The 22,951-nt window shown below is 44.3% G+C and overlaps 1 protein-coding gene across 8 annotated transcripts in view; it reads left to right on the top strand.

The window, feature by feature from the left end:
• The window catches only part of LOC109897815 (protein MON2 homolog), a 63,424-nt gene that overhangs the window by 11,763 nt on the left and 28,710 nt on the right, over positions 1-22,951 (top strand). For 5 of the 8 annotated variants that reach the window (XR_004211166.1, XM_031833213.1, XM_031833212.1 and 2 more), the window contains exons 2-20: positions 2,905-2,968; positions 3,200-3,327; positions 7,413-7,544; positions 7,829-7,958; positions 8,519-8,616; positions 9,598-9,723; positions 9,960-10,154; positions 10,400-10,524; positions 10,860-10,999; positions 11,230-11,389; positions 13,890-14,077; positions 14,360-14,441; positions 16,418-16,596; positions 17,822-17,934; positions 20,015-20,119; positions 20,562-20,642; positions 20,842-21,006; positions 21,150-21,251; positions 21,704-21,706. Coding sequence is in view for 7 of the 8 variants with exons in the window: in XM_031833213.1 (XP_031689073.1) it covers positions 2,905-2,968; positions 3,200-3,327; positions 7,413-7,544; positions 7,829-7,958; positions 8,519-8,616; positions 9,598-9,723; positions 9,960-10,154; positions 10,400-10,524; positions 10,860-10,999; positions 11,230-11,389; positions 13,890-14,077; positions 14,360-14,441; positions 16,418-16,596; positions 17,822-17,934; positions 20,015-20,119; positions 20,562-20,642; positions 20,842-21,006; positions 21,150-21,251; positions 21,704-21,706 (2,316 nt within the window). In the remaining variant the exon portion in view is untranslated. The remainder of the gene's footprint in view (positions 1-2,904; positions 2,969-3,199; positions 3,328-7,412; positions 7,545-7,828; positions 7,959-8,518; positions 8,617-9,597; positions 9,724-9,959; positions 10,155-10,399; positions 10,525-10,859; positions 11,000-11,229; positions 11,390-13,889; positions 14,078-14,359; positions 14,442-16,417; positions 16,597-17,821; positions 17,935-20,014; positions 20,120-20,561; positions 20,643-20,841; positions 21,007-21,149; positions 21,252-21,703; positions 21,707-22,951) is intronic. The other 3 variants (XM_020492410.2, XM_020492409.2, XM_031833211.1) reach the window with 1 other exon arrangement.

Genomic DNA, 22,951 nt, shown 5'->3' with positions numbered 1-22,951 from the left:
AGGTCTAAACACTCAGCCTTGACAGTGCAGTGTTATCAATGTTCAGGTTGGTAAGAACAGAAGGACACATGGTTTCACTCAAGGTTGAACATAGGAAATCCCAGCAATCTGCTTCTGATTCAAGGCTCTCGGACATGCTTTATTGTCTTATGTGACCAATTGATGCCAGTTATTGTGTTTGTAGGAAGTGGAGTGCAATGATCTTGTTGGCATTCCTTTACTTAAGATTTCTGTAGGCAGGTCAGCATTTACCTGGATTCTAAAATCCACTTGATTCTACAGCAATATGAACTAAATAATTGTATTTAATAACAAGGCAAGTTCAGTATTGCCGTCATGCTCATCAGCAGAATTAGGCTTATCCTTGTTGATAGTATTATAGCCTGGGCTTTATGGATATCTGCAACATTGTAATTCATCTGTTTCCTTAAAGACCATGGACCATCCCTTATGGTGTCATCTTTAATCATCATCACCACTATCATCTTCCTTCCATAATAGGCTCCCATTCACATTGCATACTGGGTCCATTCACTGTGGCTCCTCTGAGCCCTGCTAGTGCTAGGCCCACCTAACCACAATGGCTGCTGTATGAGGAGGGTTGGAGAAGGACCTTTTTAAGGCTATTTATAACAAATTTAGTGCAGCGTTGCCTTTTGCGCAACAGCACTGTGGCGAAATTAATTTGGAATGAATGTCAGTTGTGTGCCACAATCGTATACAGCCAAACAAGGAACATCAAGGGTGCTAGAATGGAATATATAGGTCTAGTAGCCTTGTATATGTTCAGTTCTAGAGAGTGTGCTTATGGTCAACCTGTTATGTGTGACGCGAACCCAAGTGCCGAGAAACACTACCTTCATTAGCCAAGGGGCATTTCCATGGTAAGAGTCATGTCACTTTAAAATGTATGTCAAACAAAAACCAATGATTGCAAAGTTAAGCAATCCATACAACTCTATGCACAATGACTACTTTTTTAACAGTTTACTTGAACAGTGCAGATGCAACATTTTGTTACAGAATCACAGTTTGCTGTCATTCTGTTACCAAACTTTGCATCCACGCTGTTCTAAATGTGTTTTTGTAAAATTTTCTGTGGAAATTGTTAAAAGTAGTTTGATTTGTTTAACTTTGCAGTCATTGGTTTCTGTTTGATGTACATTTTTAACGTGAAAATTGTGAGTCTCAGCATCACTCTGTTATTGTGGATTTGTCCCAAGATAACAAGAGTAACTTCAGGATGAGAAAGCCTCTGCACTAAAGTTGCGGCCTATCAACGACACCTAGAATAAGAACCTAAACGGCCCTTTCCCCCAACAGACTGTCTGTTTGTGGAAGCCTAACCTTGTTTGTGCAAGAGATGTTCTCAACAACAACAACAAATGTATGTCACCCTGCCTGCCTCTCATTTTGAATAAGAGCAACAGCCAAAAATAATGGAGGACCAAGGCACTCATCATATAATTAAAATGCCTTTATTTGTATGGCATGTTCAATGGAAACAAATATGAATAACTGTTTTGGCTGCATGACCTTTGTCAGGGAATACATGAGCCAAAGTCAATTAGTTGTCTTCGCTGTTCTTCGTAGCTTCTAGGGCTATATTGATATCTTCGTCTCTACACCAGCAGGATCGGAATGATTATTAGAACAAGTTCTGTGTGATTTTAATGCCCTGTTATCCCTCCACACTGAGGACACAGGAGAGGAGGGAGACTTGCATTTCTCTAGATTATCTTTAAGTCGATGTGTGGGGTTACGATAGGGCCTGTAGTTCTACACAGTTTGGCCCAGTCCACACTCTGCAGTATTAAGGCCCTGTTGCCGGGTAACCAAGAGGTTCAAGAGGTCGCATACTGTCCAGTTGACTCCCACCTCTGTGCGGCCTTGTGGCAGGTCAAATGAAATATGAAGTGATGACTGTATACCAGGTCAAACACAGCAGCATAGCACAGCAGGTCTGGCTAGAACAACAATAACAGGAAGTGTTTCCCACCCAGGCTGTCTTCCTACGTGATTTTACATCATACGAAGAGGGTTTGACTGGTGGTTTGACTGGTGGTTGTTATTCATATCAAATGAATTACCTGCTGGAGTGTTGCACACTGTTCTTAAGCTAGACCCTTTGTGGTCCGATTTTAACTGAAAGAAACCCTGCTAAGTTATGTGTTTCAGTTCTAGAACAGGTTAACTGAAAGAAACCCTGCTAAGTTATGTGTGTTTCAGTACTAGAACAGGTTGTCTTGTGCTCACACCAATCCAATATTTCTTCACTTTAGCTTGGAACAAGAATTGTGGGACAGGAATAGCCAGGAAACAATTTGACACTGAAAGTATGTTTATGTAAGCTATAGGGAATGAAGTGGAGGGTGCTCAACCAACTGGAGTCGAGGTACAACCCAAAAAGGTTCATCATCATTGAAAAGACGCGACACTCGCTCACCATTTTAAATATTCATTGTTTTATTCAAGCAAGGTTAAAAGTTGTTCTGATAAAGGCCATTGAGGGCTGAAACGTTAATCTTTTAACCTTGCTTAAACAAAACCTTCTCTATGTAGGTTATAGGCCCAGTCTGTATCACAGTGCACAGTCAGAGCTGCAGCTGCTGTAGAGTGATAGAGACCTCTGTAGACTGCTAAAAGCACAGCATGATCTCACTGTCAGGCAACAGAGCTCCACACAAGAGAAATCACTGGCTCCCAGTGTCTCCTCTCCGGTAACTCAAGGTTAACTGATTAGTGTGTCTGGCCATGAGGATCATTAATAAGGACAAGGAGACGTCTACCTCAGTTATAACAGTGCATATAGAGGTGGTAACGTATCGTCAGCTGTCTTATCATAAGGAATGTATAGGTGCAGTAAATGTAAACTTAATGTGTCTCTGTTCTGTGCTTTTCTAGGCTGCTGAGTCTGGGATAGTCAAGATCAAGACCATCGCCGCGAGGAATTCAGACATCTTGGCAAGTGAGTGAGTGATTGAGGGAGGGGACACTCCTATGCCTTGTGTGTGTTTGTTTGTGAGCGATGTTTTGGCTGAGTCAATATCCAATCACATACAGAACAGTGATTATACCTCATTAAAACAAGCAAAGGAAAGGAGGGGGCATTCTAACAGAGTAGTCCTATTGTAGATGTTTGTTTTAGAACAGCCGTCTAATGTGTTAACTGCATGCCCATGTATTGTCTCCTCCTCAGCTCTGAAGGAGAACAGCTCGGAGGTAGTACAGCCGTTCCTGATGGGCTGTGGCACCAAGGAGCCCAAGATCACCCAGCTGTGTCTGGCTGCTATCCAGAGACTCATGTCCCACGAGGTGGTGTCTGAGGTGAGGAACACAGGACCACTAACAAAAGACTGATATGCTTTCATTCTAAGGATATTTGTCTGGATGTAAGGCATACATTTGAAGTCAGGGCAGGGGGAGAACGTTATGATGATCCTGTCTGGGCTTCTACTACTTTACATTCAGTAGTGCCAGTATCTCTCACTGAGAGAGTATCTCTCACTTTAGGCCTCACATTGCAGTGCAAAGCCTCATCTCTGTAAAACTGCTTGCTGCACCTCAATATGGAGCCCAGGCTATTGTGACTGGCCCTTTAACCGCTACCTCTCAACATGGAACCCAGGCTATTGTGACTGGCCCTTTAACCGCTACACCTCAACATGGAGCCCAGGCTATTGTGACTGGCCCTTTAACCGCTACACCTCAACATGGAATCCGGGCTATTGTGACTGGCCCTTTAACCGCTACACCTCAACATGGAACCCAGGCTATTCTGACTGACCTTCCCTGACCATGGCTTGATCTGCCTGGTGTTAGCAGGGACACCTTGACTGATCACTGACCACCTAGCCAGCCACTCCTACTGTGTGAATAAGAACACCCTGGCTAATTCACTCCCTGCCTGACTGAATGTGTACACCCTGCCTTCCTGATTGGCTGACTGACTGTACAGCCTGACTGGCTGGCTGGTTGTGTTTACATGATATCAGCAGACTCCCTGCTTGTAGCCTTTCAACGGAGGCTTTCTGCCACGCTCCAGCGCCTCCCCTCTATCTCTGTCTGTCTGTAAGCCCAGGGCTTAACTACTGGGACAGGGATGGGGAAGAGGAACCAAGCTACCACGATATTGATTAAATGTGTTGTTTTATGTGAGTGAAAAGTGTCGGTTTTGCCGTCTGAAGGACAGGTTCTTTCTTCAAACTAAACTTCCCCCAGTTTCACTTGGTTTTGTACGAGTTCTGCAGAGTTGTTCTGACCTCAGGAAGTGACGCGAGGACAATGGCTCAATCCCAATACCCCCGCCTTAGCCCTCCCCCTCGTTTTCGAGTGTCCCTCGGTGGGGGAGTGGCACTCAAACGGAGCAACTAGAGGAAGGGAGAGATGAATAACTCTCGGGAATGGGACGTCACTCACGTACATCAGAAGCCGCCGAAGGATAGCCTACCACAAAATTCAATGACGTCGAGCCTTGTTTTCACTGTTCTGGAGGCGGTAATAGCTTTCCTTATATTTCTCATGCAACAAATACGTACAGTACTTACCGAATGATAACAGCCAAATAACAATGTGCCCACAATGTACCAATCCTCTGGTTGTGATTCAATGTGGAGTAGTACTGAAGTCAGGACTTTCATTCCATAATAGCAGTTTGACATGTAACAGTCGCATTTCCCTTCACTCAGTCATTTTCTGCATTTTCTTGGGGATTAATGATTAACCAGTGGAAGCATTGTAAAAAAGTTTCATCCACTGTTCTGAACTAATATTTAGTTGGAGGTGGATATCTAGCTGCACAACATTTTTAACAAACCGATCTCATGGAACTATATTTAACTACTGTACATTTTCGTTATAGTCCTTCAAATACTTGTATTAATTAAAACACAGAAATGGATAATCACCCTACAGTTTTCTTAATCTGAGCCGAAAGGTCGTTTCAGAATCACCCACGTTTGGTAGCCTATGCTGTTGAATGCTCATGGTTGTTCATGTAGTGGTTACAATGTATCTCTGATCAGCGTTTTGATTATTGAAATATCAGCCTCAATTTTACATGTTGCTCTTTTATTTTTGAGGGCTAATTGGGGACATTTTACAGCGACAGCTGTAGTCAGGGACAGGCCACTAAAATTGGCCACTTATTTTATCCTCCACTACACAATAAGCAAGAAAATACCCCATAATGTCAAAGTGGAATTATGTTTTATACAATTTTTTGTTAATTAAATAGGAAATGTCTTGCGTCAATAAGTATTCAACCCAGGCTTGCATTATGGCAAGCCTAAATAAGGTCAGTAGTAAAAATATGCTTAACAAGTCACATAATAAGTTGCCTGTACTCACTCAGTGTGCGATAATAGTGTATAACATGATTTTGGAATGACTCATCTCTAACCCACATACAATTACCTGTAAGGTCCCTCAGTTGAGCAGTGCATTTCAAACACAGATTCAACCACAAAGACCAGGAATGTTTTTCAATTTCTCATGAAGAAGGTCATCTATTGGTAGATGTGTAAAATTAAATTAAAAAAATAGAGCAGACTTTGAATATCCCTTTGAGCATGGTTAAGTTATTTACACTTTGAATGGTGTATCAATACACTGTCACTACAAAAATACAGGCGTCCTTCCTAACTCAGTTGCTGGAGAGGAAGGAAACCTGCTCAGGGATTTCACCATGAGGCTAATGATGACTTTAAAGCAGTTAGAGTTTAATAGCTGTGATAGGAGAAAACTGAGGATGCATCAACAACATTGTAGTTACTCCACAATACTAATCTAAATGACAGAGTGAAAATAAGGAAGCCTGTACATAATACAAATATTCCAAAACATGCATCCTGTTTGCAATAAGCTACTTAAGAAATGTACTTTGCCCCAAACATAGTGCTTTGTATTCAAGACAAACACAACACATCACTGAGTACCACTCTTCATATTTTCAAGCATGGGGGTGGCTGCGTCATGTTATGGGTATGCTTGTCATCAGCAAAGAAGTGGATGCAAAGAAGTGGAATTAAACTAAGCACAACCAAAATCCTAGAGGAAATCCAGGTTGTCTGCTTTCCAACACTGGGAGACAAATTCACCTTTCAGCAGGACCGTATCCTAAAACACAAGACCAAATATACACTGGAATTGCTTATTAATATGAAATTGTTATTGTGTGTAGATGGGTGAAGTAAAACATATATATTTTAAGATAACAGCTGTAACAAAACATGTTTTTTTTTTTACCTTTATTTAACTAGGCAAGTCCGTTTAGAGCAAATTCTTATTTACAATGACGGCCTAGGAACAGTGGGTTAACTGCCTTGTTCAGGGGCAGAACGACAGATTTTTGTCAGCTCAGGGATTGTATCTAGCTCGGTTACTGGCCCACTAGGCTACCTGCCGCCCCAACAAAATGTGCAGTAAGTCCAGGAGTATGAACACTTTCTGGTGGCACTGTAGCTTCAATCTCTAACATTACTACAATAAAGAGCAATGGCAAGTGATTGACTTTTACATCTTTTTTTATGAACAGCAAGGCAAGCTTTCACAATTGTACCTAACATTTGCAGTAAATGCTTTAGCTTTTTTTGTTTGTAAATTACCTTTATGACAAAAAGATATGCATAGGCCTAATCATTTCTCTACATTAACTAACATATTCCTCTTAACTGTACATTTTTTTATCATGAAGTTGTAAGAAATGATATTTGCTTCCATCCTAGTATTTTTGTCAGCCATCTTTCCTGAAGCAACTTTCTAGCCTTGGGTCGCAGAGCTTCATGGGAGTTTTGAGTACCACTCGTTCGCAAGTTAGCAACTCGATTCGCTTCATTTGGTGTTTAGAGGGCTGAATAGAGGGCTGAAAAGGCACTATGCCTCGCTTAAGGTTGTATTGGGATGCACATTCCTCAATAGTTAACACAGCCACAAGTCTAACCAATAAATCGTGCCTATTTCTACAATTTATCTTAAAATCAGATTTTAAACCAAACCTTAACCCTTGCCACACTGCTAACCTTATGACAATTTTTATGATCTAGCCAAATTTGGACTTTGTGGCTGTGTATCTAGGAAACTGGACCCCATTCCGACTTGATGCGATTCGAGGGATCGTTGTTAACGAAGGGGGAGGGTTAAGGGGGTGGTGTTGGTATTAAGCCAATGTCACTGGAGTGCCACAGTGGCTGGGTTTGGCTGAAAGAATGCCAATGTGACTCCCTGACCCTGATGTGGTGTTGGCTGGTCCGGTCGGCCACTGCCGTGTGTCTATCTGTGTGTACATGTCTATGACCTCTAGAGCTCCTCTCACTTCCTCTGTTCTGTCACATTCCAGTACATTGTGACTGTCGCTGCCTCCTGGGTGTACAAGTAGGCTACATGTCTAACCATGTGTTGTGTGTGTTCATCAGGCTGCAGCAGGGAACATCATTAACATGCTGTGGCAGTTGATGGAGAACGGGCTGGAGGAACTGAAGCTGCTGCAGACTGTGTTAGTGCTGCTCACCACCAACACAGTGGTACATGACCAAGTCCTGTCCAAGGTACCGTACACTCAGCACACACATTGCAGACACTTTTATATATTCAAGGTACAGTCAGATAGTACATGCTGTGTCCCAAACACGTCTCATATTGCCTAGGGAGTTGGTTTCCACGTACATGTTAATCCAGATGTGTGCCTTAGTAAATCTGACTATGTTCCAATGTTCATACTAGCATACCACTTAGAATGTATTCCCCAGTACATGGCTTGATTCTTGGTGGGAGGCTATGTTAGGCTGGCTATTGTAACAGAGCCTGTGTCTCCTCTCCGCCTCCCTCCCAGGCTATCGTGCTGTGTTTCCGCCTGCACTTCACCAAGGACAACATCACCAACAACACAGCCGCCGCCACCGTCAGACAAGTAGTCACCGTGGTATTCGAGAGGATGGTCGCGGAGGATGAGCGCTTCAAAGGTCTGAGCAGAGTGCTCATGGGAAATGGAGTTCCCGGGCTCTACTGTTTTCTTTTTGCCATTGATTCAGAGTTGAGTCATTGTTAGATCCACAAAGGGAAGTGCGCAAGTGTACACTTTGGATGAAAGGTGGAGGTTGCAGCCACAGAACTTTACATCAGTATTCTAGCATCCCACTTCCTCTCTCCAACCCTCCTCTTTTCCTCTAACTTTGACCATGCCACAGAGGAAGGGAAGGGAATTTGTTTCTCCTTAGATTGCCTAAAGCTGCTTATCCCATGACTTCAGTGAATATAACATGACTTGTTGAGGTTTTGGTTTGGCCCCTTTAGTTTTCACACTGCTGTCTTACCACTCTACGTCTTAGTTTATTATAACTGGGATTGGAAATCACAATTTAATTGCGTGACTTTTCCCTCCTGAGGTAGGTTTTGGACCGGTCTTTTCTGAGTGTTTGTTTGTGTCATTGTTTGATGAGAGATAGATCCCTCCAGGCTTGTAGCCACAGCTGTTTCTAAAGTTGTCTCTCCCTCTCCTCCATCCCTCTCTCCTCTCCTCCAGACATCGTGGACCAGCCTCCTCCAGTCCAGGGTAACACTAACCGGAGGTCTGTTAGCACCCTGAGACCCAGTGCTAAAGACGCCTACATGCTGTTCCAGGTACGTCCACCAGGTGGAGACAGTCCTCCATACCTCTCACTGTACCCAACATTCACCCTCTCCCATCAGAAGAGGAGGTGTAGCTAGGGTAGAGTAAAAGTGGTATGGGAGGGCCAGGGCAAGGGAGGGAACGAGGGCCAGGGCAAGGGAGGGAACGAGGGCCAGGGCAAGGGAGGGAACGAGGGCCAGGGCAAGGGAGGGAACGAGGGCCAGGGCAAGGGAGGGAACGAGGGCCAGGGCAAGGGAGGGAACGAGGGCCAGGGCAAGGGAGGGAACGAGGGCCAGGGCAAGGGAGGGAACGAGGGCCAGGGCAAGGGAGGGAACGAGGGCCAGGGCAAGGGAGGGAACGAGGGCCAGGGCAAGGGAGGGAACGAGGGCCAGGGCAAGGGAGGGAACGAGGGCCAGGGCAAGGGAGGGAACGAGGGCCAGGGCAAGGGAGGGAACGAGGGCCAGGGCAGGGGAGGGAACGAGGGCCAGGGCAAGGGAGGGAACGAGGTCAAGGGAAGGGAAGGGGGGGGGGGGGGGGATGAGGTGAGGGAAGTGGGGGAACGGGGGTAGGGCTAGAGGTGGAGGGGTGAGGGTAGGGGAAGAGGGAAACGAGGATAGGGAAGGGGAAGGGCGGGAACGAGGGGGAGCGCGAGGAAGGGGGGGGACAGAGGGAACGGTGACAACGAGGGGGAGGGAAGGGGTGAGGGAATGAGGGTTGGGGAAGGGAGGGGGGAGGGGAACGGAGTGAAGGGTTAGGGGAAGGGGAGAACGAGGGTAGGGGAAGGGGGGGAACGAGGAGAAGGGGGAGGGAGGGAACGGGGGAAGGGAGGGGTAGGAAAGGGTAAGGTAGGGAACAATTTTGTGGAATGAAATAGCCATGCTGTCATAAGATATGTGCAGCCCATACTTCCAGACTGTATCACAGAGGCAATGCTAGTAGGTGTCTCCAGCTGTCCTATGTCTACATCCCCATTTCCGTGTGTGTCCCTCCAGGACCTATGTCAGCTAGTAAATGCTGATGCCCCCTACTGGCTGGTAGGGATGACAGAGATGACACGGACGTTTGGTCTGGAGCTCCTGGAGTCGGTCCTCAATGACTTCCCTAGGGTCTTCCTGCAGGTGAATACACAGTACAGTACAGTATTATACTTTACAATGCAATACAACTTAATACAATATGATGCAGTAAAGTATGGTCAAATGCAATACAACGCAATCAAGTATTATCTGCATTGAAATAGAATACAATACAACATCTCATCTCACTGTAGGTGTCTTGTATTTGGACTGTGATCCCCAACTCTGTGGGGGATTGCCCTCTAACCATTGCCCTCTAACCTCTGACCCCTGTGTAGCACCAGGAGTTCAGCTTCCTGCTGAAAGAGCGCGTGTGTCCGCTGGTCATCAAGCTGTTCTCCCCCAACATCAAGTTCCGTCAAGGCAACAGCAGCGCCGCCTCCCCAGCCCCTGTAGAAAAACCCTACTTCCCCATCTGCATGAGGCTGCTCAGAGTGGTATCTGTGCTCATCAAACACTTCTACAGCCTACTGGTGAGAGTCAGTTACAGCTATCTACTACCAAGTACTGTGTTCTCTGTACTTACATCATCAAACACAACTACAGTCTAGTGGTGAGCGCCAAAGCAGGAACCATAGTTAGGGTCAAGTCCATTTGAAATTATGAAGTAAGTTGAAATTCCAATTTTCCACAAATCCTGTTGTCTTATTGTAGAGCCAGAAATGTGTGGATAGTTAGCTTGGGGAGCTGAGGTGTGTGTTTGTCTGTGTTGCTGTAGGTGACAGAGTGTGAGATCTTCCTGTCTCTGCTGGTGAAGTTCCTGGATGGAGAGAAGCCTCAGTGGCTTAGAGCTGTGGCTGTGGAGTCAGTCCACAGGCTGTGTGTGCAGCCACACCTGCTACGGTGAATAGGAGGAGTGCACACTGACTTTACCCTACACACACACCTTCATCACTAAACTTACCACATAACTTCAACATATCGCCGTTGATAATGGCTGACCCTGGCCATGAACCCCACTCTCCAAGGGTGTCTCAGGGGGAGTTGGGATTTGCAGGAAAACATTTTCAGTTCACACATGCATATAATACATGCTTGTGCATGTGTGTAAAAGGACAAATACAATCACCCACTAAATAATAATAATAATTATTATTAGATTCTATGTTCTACCCAACCTCCCATCCACTTTTCTAAGTCCCTTCATCTCCCCCTCTCCTCTCCCCCTGTTCACCCAGGTCTTTCTGCTTGTCCTATGACATGAAGCAGCACTCCACCAAGGTGTTCAGGGACATCGTCAATGCTCTGGGCTCCTTCATCCAATCCCTCTTTATTGTCCTCAACACAGGAAATCCTGCTGCTACCAACACTTCCACCGGTCAGTAGTGTTGACCTTTCGTGTTATAGCTTTTGACATATAATGTAGTGGAACTTATGGTGAGGTAAAGGAAGGAGTCTAGGATAGGAGTGGTCAACTCAGGAGGGTGCAGGAGAGTGTGGTCTGCAGGGTGCAGGCTTTTGTTCCAACCCAACACTAACAGCCCACTCTTTTTCCTCCTCTCTCTCCCTATCTGTCTCTCTCCCTAATCTCTCTGTCCCCCTTCCTAGGTGGGTCAGGGGCCCAGGGGGCTGCCCAGGGGGCTGCCCAGGGGGGTCTAGGCGCAGGAGGTCAGGGTGGGAGTCTAACCACACAGGCTGCCTTTGAGTACCGCGGTACCTGGATCCCCCTCATGACCGTCAGTGTTCAGGGCAGCGCCAAGGCTACCTAGTCAGTAGTAATATACACACACACATACACTAGATATCTAGCTATTGCTGTCTAGATAGAAATTATCAATCCAATTATTACACACAGTAACCATGTTTCCATCCACAGTTTTTATCCAAGTAAAGTCCATATAAAAGAAAAACAAGACAGTTGTGATGGAAAAAGGAAGTTTCGGTACAATTTCATAAATGCCAACAGATCATTTATTCGCTCGACATGGTGGGATCTTATTTGTCAGTAAAATTAATTATATTGGAAATAGTGATGGAAACAATTATTTATATCATAATCTGAACCTAGAGGCACTGTATCTGAACCTAGAGGCACTGTATCTGAACCTAGAGGCACTGTATCTGAACCTAGAGGCACTGTATCTGAACCTAGAGGCACTGTATCTGAACCTAGAGGCACTGTATCTGAACCTAGAGGCACTGTATCTGAACCTAGAGGCACTGTATCTGAACCTAGAGGCACTGTATCTGAACCTAGAGGCACTGTATCTGAACCTAGAGGCACTGTATCTGAACCTAGAGGCACTGTATCTGAACCTAGAGGCACTGTATCTGAACCTAGAGGCACTGTATCTGAACCTAGAGGCACTGTATCTGAACCTAGAGGCACTGTATCTGAACCTAGAGGCACTGTATCTGCACGTTGTTGGCTAGAGAGCATGTGCCAAGACCAGAGTGGGCACATTCGCTATTTTTAACTATCGTATAGCTGAAAATGCGAGGGAGGGAGTAGCATCTGTTGGCTGTAATTATGAGGAGATGAAACAATGCTGCTGTTTTTATGTTATAGACGCTGGTTTGTTGATGCAGGAGAAAGAGTTATTAGAGTTGTCAGTCAACATCTACCTCAACATTGTGTTTCTGTAATGGACAAATGGTCAGGGACAGCTGATCCTGCAGGTGTTTAATACAGGAACAAATGGTCAGGGACAGCTGATCCTGCAGGTGTTTAATACAGGAACAAATGGTCAGGGACAGCTGATCCTGCAGGTGTTTAATACAGGAACAAATGGTCAGGGACAGCTGATCCTGCAGGTGTTTAATACAGGAACAAATGGTCAGGGACAGCTGATCCTGCAGGTGTTTAATACAGGAACAAATGGTCAGGGACAGCTGATCCTGTAGGTGTTTAATACAGGAACAAATGGTCAGGGACAGCTGATCCTGCGGGTGTTTAATACAGGAACAAATGGTCAGGGACAGCTGATCCTGCAGGTGTTTAATACAGGAACAAATGGTCAGGGACAGCTGATCCTGCGGGTGTTTAATACAGGAACAAATGGTCAGGGACAGCTGATCCTGCGGGTGTTTAATACAGGAACAAATGGTCAGGGACAGCTGATCCTGCAGGTGTTTAATACAGGAACAAATGGTCAGGGACAGCTGATCCTGCAGGTGTTTAATACAGGAACAAATGGTCAGGGACAGCTGATCCGGCAGGTGTTTAATACAGGAACAAATGGTCAGGGACAGCTGATCCTGCAGGTGTTTAATACAGGAACAAATGGTCAGGGACAGCTGATCCTGCGGGTGTTTAATACAGGAACAAATGGTCAGGGACAGCTGATCCTGCGGGTGTTTAATACAGGAACAAATGGTCAGGGACAGCTGATCCTGCGGGTGTTTAATACAGGAACAAATGGTCAGGGACAGCTGATCCTGCAGGTGTTTAATACAGGAACAAATGGTCAGGGACAGCTGATCCTGCGGGTGTTTAATACAGGAACAAATGGTCAGGGACAGCTGATCCTGCGGGTGTTTAATACAGGAACAAATGGTCAGGGACAGCTGATCCTGCAGGTGTTTAATACAGGAACAAATGGTCAGGGACAGCTGATCCTGCAGGTGTTTAATACAGGAACAAATGGTCAGGGACAGCTGATCCGGCAGGTGTTTAATACAGGAACAAATGGTCAGGGACAGCTGATCCTGCAGGTGTTTAATACAGGAACAAATGGTCAGGGACAGCTGATCCTGCGGGTGTTTAATACAGGAACAAATGGTCAGGGACAGCTGATCCTGCAGGTGTTTAATACAGGAACAAATGGTCAGGGACAGCTGATCCGGCAGGTGTTTAATACAGGAACAAATGGTCAGGGACAGCTGATCCTGCAGGTGTTTAATACAGGAACAAATGGTCAGGGACAGCTGATCCTGCAGGTGTTTAATACAGGAACAAATGGTCAGGGACAGCTGATCCTGCAGGTGTTTAATACAGGAACAAATGGTCAGGGACAGCTGATCCTGCAGGTGTTTAATACAGGAACAAATGGTCAGGGACAGCTGATCCTGCAGGTGTTTAATATAAGCAGCAGTCCAGTTAAAAATAGTTTGTTTGTAGGAGCTTAACAAGAGTGATTGCACGCAGCTCCTTTTGATGTAATATACGCACATTCATGCGCCTCAACAGGGTAGAGAAGTGGTTCTCAGCAACTGCACACACACTAACACACACTGATTCACATCATTACTCTCTCTTCTCTCGCCAGTCTGGAGATGTTGGACAAGGTGGAGCCCCCGTCTATCCCAGAGGGTTATGCTATGTCTGTGGCCTTCAGCGCCCTGCTGGACCTGGTCCGAGGCATCACTTCCATGATAGAGAGAGCGTTGGCCAAGGAGGAGGAGGAGGCTGTACGCAGGGAGGCCAACCCAGACCAGAACACCCAGCTTGAGCCTGGTGAATAGAGGGGAGGGGGATGAGGGTCAGGGGTTAGGAAAGTGCTGAATCTTAGCTTGGCATTCTGTAGGTGTGCAAATCTTGACCTTTGAAGCACTTTTCTGACCTCTAGTGGCCAATCCAGTACCTACACTTCCTGAGGGAGTTTATCAATGTAGGCTTACCACGGTGATGCACTCTGTCATCCCTATGCAAAAGCTTATGTAGCATTTTTAAATATAGATATCTGTACAAATGTATATTGCTTTTCCACTCTGTTGGTAACTAGTGTTTCTCTGTCAGGGGCCCATCTGGTATGGGAGGAGATGGTCAGTGCGTGTTGGTGTGGTCTACTGGCTGCGCTCTCTCTCCTGCTGGACGCCAGGTAAACAACCCTTCTTATAGATCACCTCAAAGTAAATGTATTTAGTATCCCCTCAAATGTATTTAGTATCCCCTCAAATGTATTTAGTATCCCCTCAAATGTATTTAGTATCCCCTCAAAACAAAGGTATTTAGTATCCCCTCAAAATAAAGGTATTTAGTATCCCCTCAAATGTATTTAGTATCCCCTCAAAACAAAGGTATTTAGTATCCCCTCAAACGTATTTAGTATCCCCTCAAAACAAAGGTATTTAGTATCCCCTCAAAATAAAGGTATTTAGTATCCCCTCAAAATAAAGGTATTTAGTATCCCCTCAAATGTATTTAGTATCCCCTCAAAACAAATGTATTTAGTATCCCCTCAAAATAAAGGTATTTAGTATCCCCTCAAAACAAATGTATTTAGTATCCCCTCAAAACAAATGTATTTAGTATCCCCTCAAAATAAAGGTATTTAGTATCCCCTCAAAATAAAGGTATTTAGTATCCCCTCAAAACAAATGTATTTAGTATCCCCTCAAAACAAATGTATTTAGTATCCCCTCAAAATAAAGGTATTTAGTATCCCCTCAAAACAAATGTATTTAGTATCCCCTCAAAATAAAGGTATTTAGTATCCCCTCAAATGTATTTAGTATCCCCTCAAAACAAATGTATTTAGTATCCCCTCAAAATAAAGGTATTTAGTATCCCCTCAAAACAAATGTATTTAGTATCCCCTCAAAATAAAGGTATTTAGTATCCCCTCAAAATAAAGGTATTTAGTATCCCCTCAAATGTATTTAGTATCCCCTCAAAACAAATGTATTTAGTATCCCCTCAAAATAAAGGTATTTAGTATCCCCTCAAAATAAAGGTATTTAGTATCCCCTCAAAATAAAGGTATTTAGTATCCCCTCAAAATAAAGGTATTTAGTATCCCCTCAAAATAAAGGTATTTAGTATCCCCTCAAAATAAAGGTATTTAGTATCCCCTCAAAACAAAGGTATTTAGTATCCCCTCAAAATAAAGGTATTTAGTATCCCCTCAAAACAAAGGTATTTAGTATCCCCTCAAAATAAAGGTATTTAGTATCCCCTCAAAACAAAGGTATTTAGTATCCCCTCAAAATAAAGGTATTTAGTATCCCCTCAAAACAAAGGTATTTAGTATCCCCTCAAAATAAAGGTATTTAGTATCCCCTCAAAATAAAGGTATTTAGTATCCCCTCAAAATAAAGGTATTTAGTATCCCCTCAAATGTATTTAGTATCCCCTCAAATGTATTTAGTATCCCCTCAAATGTATTTAGTATCCCCTCAAATGTATTTAGTATCCCCTCAAAACAAAGGTATTTAGTATCCCCTCAAAATAAAGGTATTTAGTATCCCCTCAAAATAAAGGTATTTAGTATCCCCTCAAAATAAAGGTATTTAGTATCCCCTCAAATGTATTTAGTATCCCCTCTAAATAAAGTTATTTAGTATCCCCTCAAATGTATTTAGTATCCTCTCAAATGTATTTAGTATCCTCTCAAATGTATTATATATATTTTTTTAACCTTAATTTAACTAGGCAAGTCAGTTAAGAACAAATTCTTATTTTCAATGACGGCCTAGGAACAGTGAGTTAGCTGCCTGTTCAGGGGCAGAACGACAGATTTGTACCTTGTCGGTTCGGGGATTCGAACTTGCAACCTTTCGGTATTTAGTATCCCCTCAAAGTAAATGTATTTAGTATCCCCTCAAAATAAAGATATTTAGTATCCCCTCAAAGTAACTTGATAGTTTGACAGGGGAAACTCAAGGTCAGTGTTAAGTTCAGGAGCAACAAAAGTAGTTGAAACTACTGCGCCCAGCAACTAAGGTCCCTAGACCATAAGTTGCTGTGTAAGGGGTCTGCAGATGAAACGGTTTTATGATGCGGCAAAAAGTGAAGACGTTGCGGCAGTTAGGTTTGTTCCAAACCCATAACCCCCTCTGTCTCGTCCCCCTCCAGTACAGATGAGACTGCGACAGAGAGCATCCTGAAGGCAGAGCTGAACGTGGCGGCGCTGTGTGGTCGCCTGGGCCTCGTGACGCCCCGCGACGCCTTCATCACAGCCATCTGCAAGGCCTCGCTGCCCCCACACTACGCCCTGACTGTCCTCAGCAGTAATACAGCCAACCTTAACAAGGGTCAGTCGTGGATGCTAAACCGACACTGCAAAAAAACATTTTTACTAAACATTTGGGAAGGTAAAACGTTTTCAGTGTAAACTTAAACCACTAAAACAAGATATCAAGTATAAAGAAAATATTATGGTGCTATATACTTTTAAATAATATCATCTGTGAGAACTAATAATCACCAACATGAAAACTAGACAGTCAGGGAGAATCTCAAATTTAAAAAATGTGATGACATGGGACCCCCAATGATTTTGTTGTAATGTTTAAGCCCGATAGCATAAGAACAAGGCATAAGCCATGGCCAAATGTGCAGAAGTTAAGGGAATTTGCTTTAAAACTGAAAATATTCTCTCCGCTCCGTGGCAAAATGTGTAGAAGTGCAGGAAATTAGCTTTAAAACAGCAACGTTTTGTCTCTGCAGCTAAGAAGACAGCCTCTAAAACCGCGCCATTGGCCAAGGCCACTACCACGCACCCGCCAAAAATGTCTAGGGGAAACACTGGCGCGTGTACGTCAGTACCCTGCGTGTGTGGGGGTGGTGGGTGCATGCATGTGTGAGCGCGTATGTTTGTGTGCGTTCATAGCAGTCTTCCCTCATGGCTTTGCTGCATCAGCTCTGTGGTAATTATCCACACGTGCCTCTGAGGAACTTGACAAGCCGGTGGTAGTTAGTTGTTTATTTGTACACTTAATGTGCTTTTCACCCCAAGTCTCTCTGTATACGTTTGTGAGAGTGTGAAGCTCTAGAGCCCTGGCTGTGTGTGATCTCCATACTAACCACTGTGATGCCCCACTTATATGTCATTAATCCTGGCTGTGCCTCAACTGTTTTCTTGTTCCTTCTAATTAGTAACACAAAGATTAATGTGTCGGGGAGGTCACAGTCTCACACACACACGCTATTTGCATATTTTCTGTGATAGATCGAGCATGCAAAATGGCTTCAGCAGGATCGATGTTTGCTAGGGAGTTAATAAATCAAGTCTCTGTAGCATGTAGCTGGCTTGTCACAGTCACTCAGTGAAGTATATACATGGAAATGACTGGCTTGTGTTTTATTATCAGGGGTGTTTGCCTGTCTGTGAGATACATCATGAAGAAGAGAAAATAACAAAGTCATCGTGGACCAAGGAGTCTAAATATATTTTTGGACCTACAAAAGATTTGGTCCTTGTGATCATTACTTTAGTTGTGGACTCAAATAAAATGTGTTTTCTCCTGTCCTCCTCAGCCTACTCCATCCAGGGCCAGAGTGTTCAGATCATCAGTTCCTCCAGTGAGTCTCATCAGCAGGTGGTGGCTGTGGGACAGCCTCTCTCTGTACAGCCCCAAGGCACTGTAGTGGTAAGATTACCTCTACTCAACATTACTACAACACCACATCTAAAGGCCACTGTGGTGGTAAGATTACCTCTACACAGCATTACTACAACACCACATCTAAAGGCCACTGTGGTGGTAAGATTACCTCTACACAACATTACTACAACACCACATCTAAGGCCACTGTGGTGGTAAGAATTACCTCTACACAGCATTACTACAACACCACATCTAAAGGCCACTGTGGTGGTAAGATTACCTCTACACAACATTACTACAACACCACATCTAAAGACCACTGTGGTGGTAAGATTACCTCTACACAGCATTACTACAACACCACATCTAAAGGCCACTGTGGTGGTAAGATTACCTCTACACAACATTACTACAACACCACATCTAAAGGCCACTGTGGTGGTAAGATTACCTCTACACAACATTACTACAACACCACATCTAAAGGCCACTGTGGTGGTAAGATTACCTCTACACAACATTACTACAACACCACATCTAAAGACCACTGTGGTGGTAAGATTACCTCTACACAACATTACTACAACACCACATCTAAGGCCACTGTGGTGGTAAGATGACCTCTACACAACATTACTACAACACCACATCTAAAGGCCACTGTGGTGGTAAGATTACCTCTACACAACATTACTACAACACCACATCTAAAGACCACTGTGGTGGTAAGATTACCTCTACACAACATTACTACAACACCACATCTAAAGACCACTGTGGTGGTAAGATACTTTTGTATATTTAGTGTTTGTGGACACCTTCAAATTAGTGGATTCGGCTATTTCAGTCACTCACATCGCTGACAGGTGTATCAAATTGAGCACACAGTCATACAATCTCCATAGACAAACATTGGCAGTAGAATTACTGTAGCATTACTGAAGAGCTCAGTGACTTTCAACGTGGCACCGTCATAGGATACCATCTTTCCAACAAGTCAGTTCGTCAAATTTCTGCCCTGCTAGAGCTGCCCCGGTCAACTGTAAGTACTGTTATTGTGAAGTGGAAACGTCTAGGAGAAACAACGGCTCAGCCGCGAAGTGGTAGGCCACACAAGCTCACAAAACGGGACGGCCAAGTGCTGAAGCGCGTGAAAATCGTCTGTCCTCAGTTCGAACTCACTACTGAGTTTGAAACTGCCTCTGGAAGCAACGGCCGGGACACGAACTGTTTGCCGGGAACGTCATGAAATGCGTTTCCATGGCCGAATAGCCTCACACAATGCTAAGATCACCATGCACAATGCCAAGCGTCGGCTGGAGTGGTGTAAAGCTTGCTGCCATTGGACTCTGGAACAGTGGAAATGCGTTCTCTGGAGTGATGAGTCACGCTTCACCATCTGGCAGTCTGATAGATGAATCTGGGTTTGGAGGATGCCAGGAGAACTCTACATGCCCCAATGCATAGTACCATCTGTAAAGTTTGGTGGAGGAGGATTAATGGTCTGGGGCTGTTTATCATGGTTCGGACTAGGCCTTAGTTCAAGTGAAGGGAAATCTTAACGTTACAGCATACAATGACATTCTAGACGATTCTGTGCTTCCAACTTTGTGGCAACTTTTTGGGGCCCTTTCCTGTTTTAGCATGACAATGTCCCCATGCATAAAGCGAGGTCTGTACAGAAATGGTTTGTTGATCGGTGTGGAAGAACTTGACTGGCCTGTACAGAGCCCTGACCTCAACCCTATTGAACACCTTTGGGATAAATTGGAACGCTGACTGCGAGCCAGGCCTAAACTCCGAACATCAGTGCCCGACCTCATTAATGCTCTTGTGGCTGAATGGAAGCAAGTCCCTGCTGCAATGCTCCAACATCTATTGGATAGCCTTCCCAGAAGTGGAGGCTGTTATAGCAGCAAAGGAGGGACCAACTCCATTTTAATGCCCACAATTTTGGACTGAGATGTTCGATAAGCAGGTGTCCAAATACCTTTTGTCATGTAGTGTACCTCTACACAACATTTACTACAACACCACAACTAGAGGGCACCGTATGAGCAAATGTTAGACGTTCACACATACAAACTGTAGTGTTGCATAACTCCATCTCTCCATCTATCAGCTGACAGCTAAGAATATCCAGTGTATGCGGACCTTGTTGAACCTGGCCCACTGCCATGGGGTGGTGCTGGGAACCTCCTGGCAGCTGGTGCTGGCCACGCTGCAGGTACACTTCCACCATACTGTATCCACCACACACCAGAGGAGGCTGGTGGGCGAAGCTGTAGGAGGACAGGCTCATTGTAATGGCTAGAATGGAGTAGATGGAACAGTCAAACTTGGTTTCCCTGTTTGATGTGTTTGATACCGTTCCATTTATTCAATTCCAGCCAATACAATGAGCCTGTCCTCCTCCTATAGCTCCCCCCACCAGCCTCCTCTGCCACACACACACACACTGGTACAGTTTTACACTGTATTATAACCAAGCTGGGATTTTTTTATTGTTGATATTGACAAGCCTAAATATTTACATTCATAAAAACATTTTTTGTTGTTGTTCTGATTTATATAGTGGAAGTAGTCTGAGTGAATCACTCTGACTTTTCTCACCACCCACTCCACTCTTCCTGTTCTGTCTATCTCCCACCTTCCCTCTCCTCTCCCAGCACCTGGTGTGGATCCTAGGTCTGAAGCCTGGGGTTGGAGGTGCTCTGAAGCCTGGTCGTGCAGTAGAGGGGCCAAGCACGGTAATACAAGACCACAAATCGATCGCCTTGCCTTACACAGTCACACTGTAATTAGTTAAATTCTCTGCATCAATTAGCAACAGCCTCCGTAGGGTTTCATTGGCTATTCAGCCTTCAAAGCTAGACACCACACTAAGGTACGTAGCTCTGCTGGATCCTAACAGACAAACTTGACTCCTCTGATGTCTGTTGGTTACAGGTGCTGACCACGGCTGTGATGACGGACCTGCCAGTCATCTCAAACATCCTGTCTAGGCTCTTTGAGAGCTCCCAGTACTTAGACGACGTGTCACTGCATCACCTAATCAACGCACTGTGCTCCCTCTCTCTGGAGGCTGTGGAGATGGCCTATGGAAATAACAAGGTAACTACTATACGTGCATGTAGCCAGAGCAACAACGTATGACATCCCCATCTTCTGTATGTGCCGCCTTGTGTTACTAAATGTGTAATGCTTATATCCACCGAACCAGTCACTCATATGTTCTGTTCTCGTCCTGTGTCCAGGAGCCGTCTCTGTTTGCTGTTGCCAAGCTGCTGGAGACCGGCCTGGTCAACATGGACCGTATAGAGATCCTGTGGAGGCCCCTCACTGGACATCTACTGGAGGTACGTCTTCCATTCACTATTATAGATCACCTGTAGACCTTTATATACCATCATAATGGAAGAGGTGGGTAGTGAAGTCCAAGGTTCAAATAATATTTTTTTATCATTTCAAATCTGTACTTGATTGAGCTTGCTTGCTTTAAATGGACCAGTAGAATAATCCCAATGCCTGGAACTACCCATCTCACATTCCAGGCAGGCTCAAGCTAACATTGAAAGTATTTGAACCCAGGTCAATTGAAGTGGTATTTTGGGAAAACTTCAATAGATACTTCTCGAGCCCTTTCATTTCGTGGTAATGGTAGTAACTCCCCCGTTTCTAATTCCTTGAGTGGCATCTGTCCTCTGTGTAGTAAAAGTAATACACCTGTTGTGTGTGTGTGGTCTGTCTGAAACGAACCGTTCTCTTTTCTCTATCTCCCTCTCTTTTGCAACCCATGTCTGTTTTGCAGAAGGTAAGCTCGGAAACTTCTCCTCCCAATCATTTGCTTTCGCTCTCATTCCCTGTGCCTCTGCCTGGTAATCAATGTGTTGGAGCTGAGAGTATGCAATGTGTTGGAGCTGAGAGTATGCAATGTGTTGGAGCTGAGAGTATGCAATGTGTTGGAGCTGAGAGTATGCAATGTGTTGGAGCTGAGAGTATGCAATGTGTTGGAGCTGAGAGTATGCAATGTGTTGGAGCTGAGAGTATGCAATGTGTTGGAGCTGAGAGTATGCAATGTGTTGGAGCTGAGAGTATGCAATGTGTTGGAGCTGAGAGTATGCAATGTCTTGGAGCTGAGAGTATGCAATGTCTTGGAGCTGAGAGTATGCAATGTCTTGGAGCTGAGAGTATGCAATGTGTTGGAGCTGAGAGTATGCAATGTGTTGGAGCTGAGAGTATGCAATGTGTTGGAGCTGAGAGTATGCAATGTGCAGCTTGCAACACATTTATGTTTGCTTCGCTGTTATGTTTGATCTAAATTTCCTCGCTTGAGTTGCATTTTTGGAACTTTGTTTTTGTTTGTATGCATACTATACAGTAGTTGTCACCAACCTTTTCTGAGGACAGATCACGTTCTGGGTCAAAAAGCAGACCGAGATCTATTGCTTCAATTATACTTCCCTTTTTCACACTTTTTTCAAACATAATCCTATCCAACATTAACCAATTGTAAACAGTTCTGTAGCAATGAGGTTTGTGCAGTAGGCTATAAGCCCAATACATTATCATTGCATATTGGCTATGCTTGAATTGTCCTGCCATTGTTGTTCTTCTCAGACTATTTAGAAATTATATTTAAAAATTGTAGGTATATGATCACACTGTAATAGATAATTTGTTGTATTTCTTGAGGCACAGCTGAGTGAGCATAACAATTAGCTTTTTATTAAATTTTTTGAACTGGACTGATGACCTGCTTCTGATGGTCAGTCTGAGGTGAGGGAGGGAGCAGCTGTGAGGCTGCCTGTCACCTGACTCACCATCTTCCAGCTGATGGCATCACTGCATGAATATTCCTCGATATTAAAAAAGACACAAGCCGCAAATAATAGCAATAAAAGTTTATCGAAACATGCATTTTATGGCCTATAAAAGTGTTGAACAAAGTGTTGACAGGGCTGAATAACAACTTAAACAGGAACTTACTCATAAAAACAGCTCTTTGCTGTATTCATTCAGTATCTCTCGTCATGGTTTTGAAACCTCACATTATCAA

Source organism: Oncorhynchus kisutch, linkage group LG10 (genome assembly GCF_002021735.2).
Source record: "Oncorhynchus kisutch isolate 150728-3 linkage group LG10, Okis_V2, whole genome shotgun sequence".
In the NCBI taxonomy this organism is placed as follows: Eukaryota; Metazoa; Chordata; class Actinopteri; order Salmoniformes; family Salmonidae; genus Oncorhynchus; species Oncorhynchus kisutch.
The sequence above is the reverse complement of the archived record's forward strand: the minus strand, read 5'-3'. Positions and strand labels throughout refer to the sequence as shown.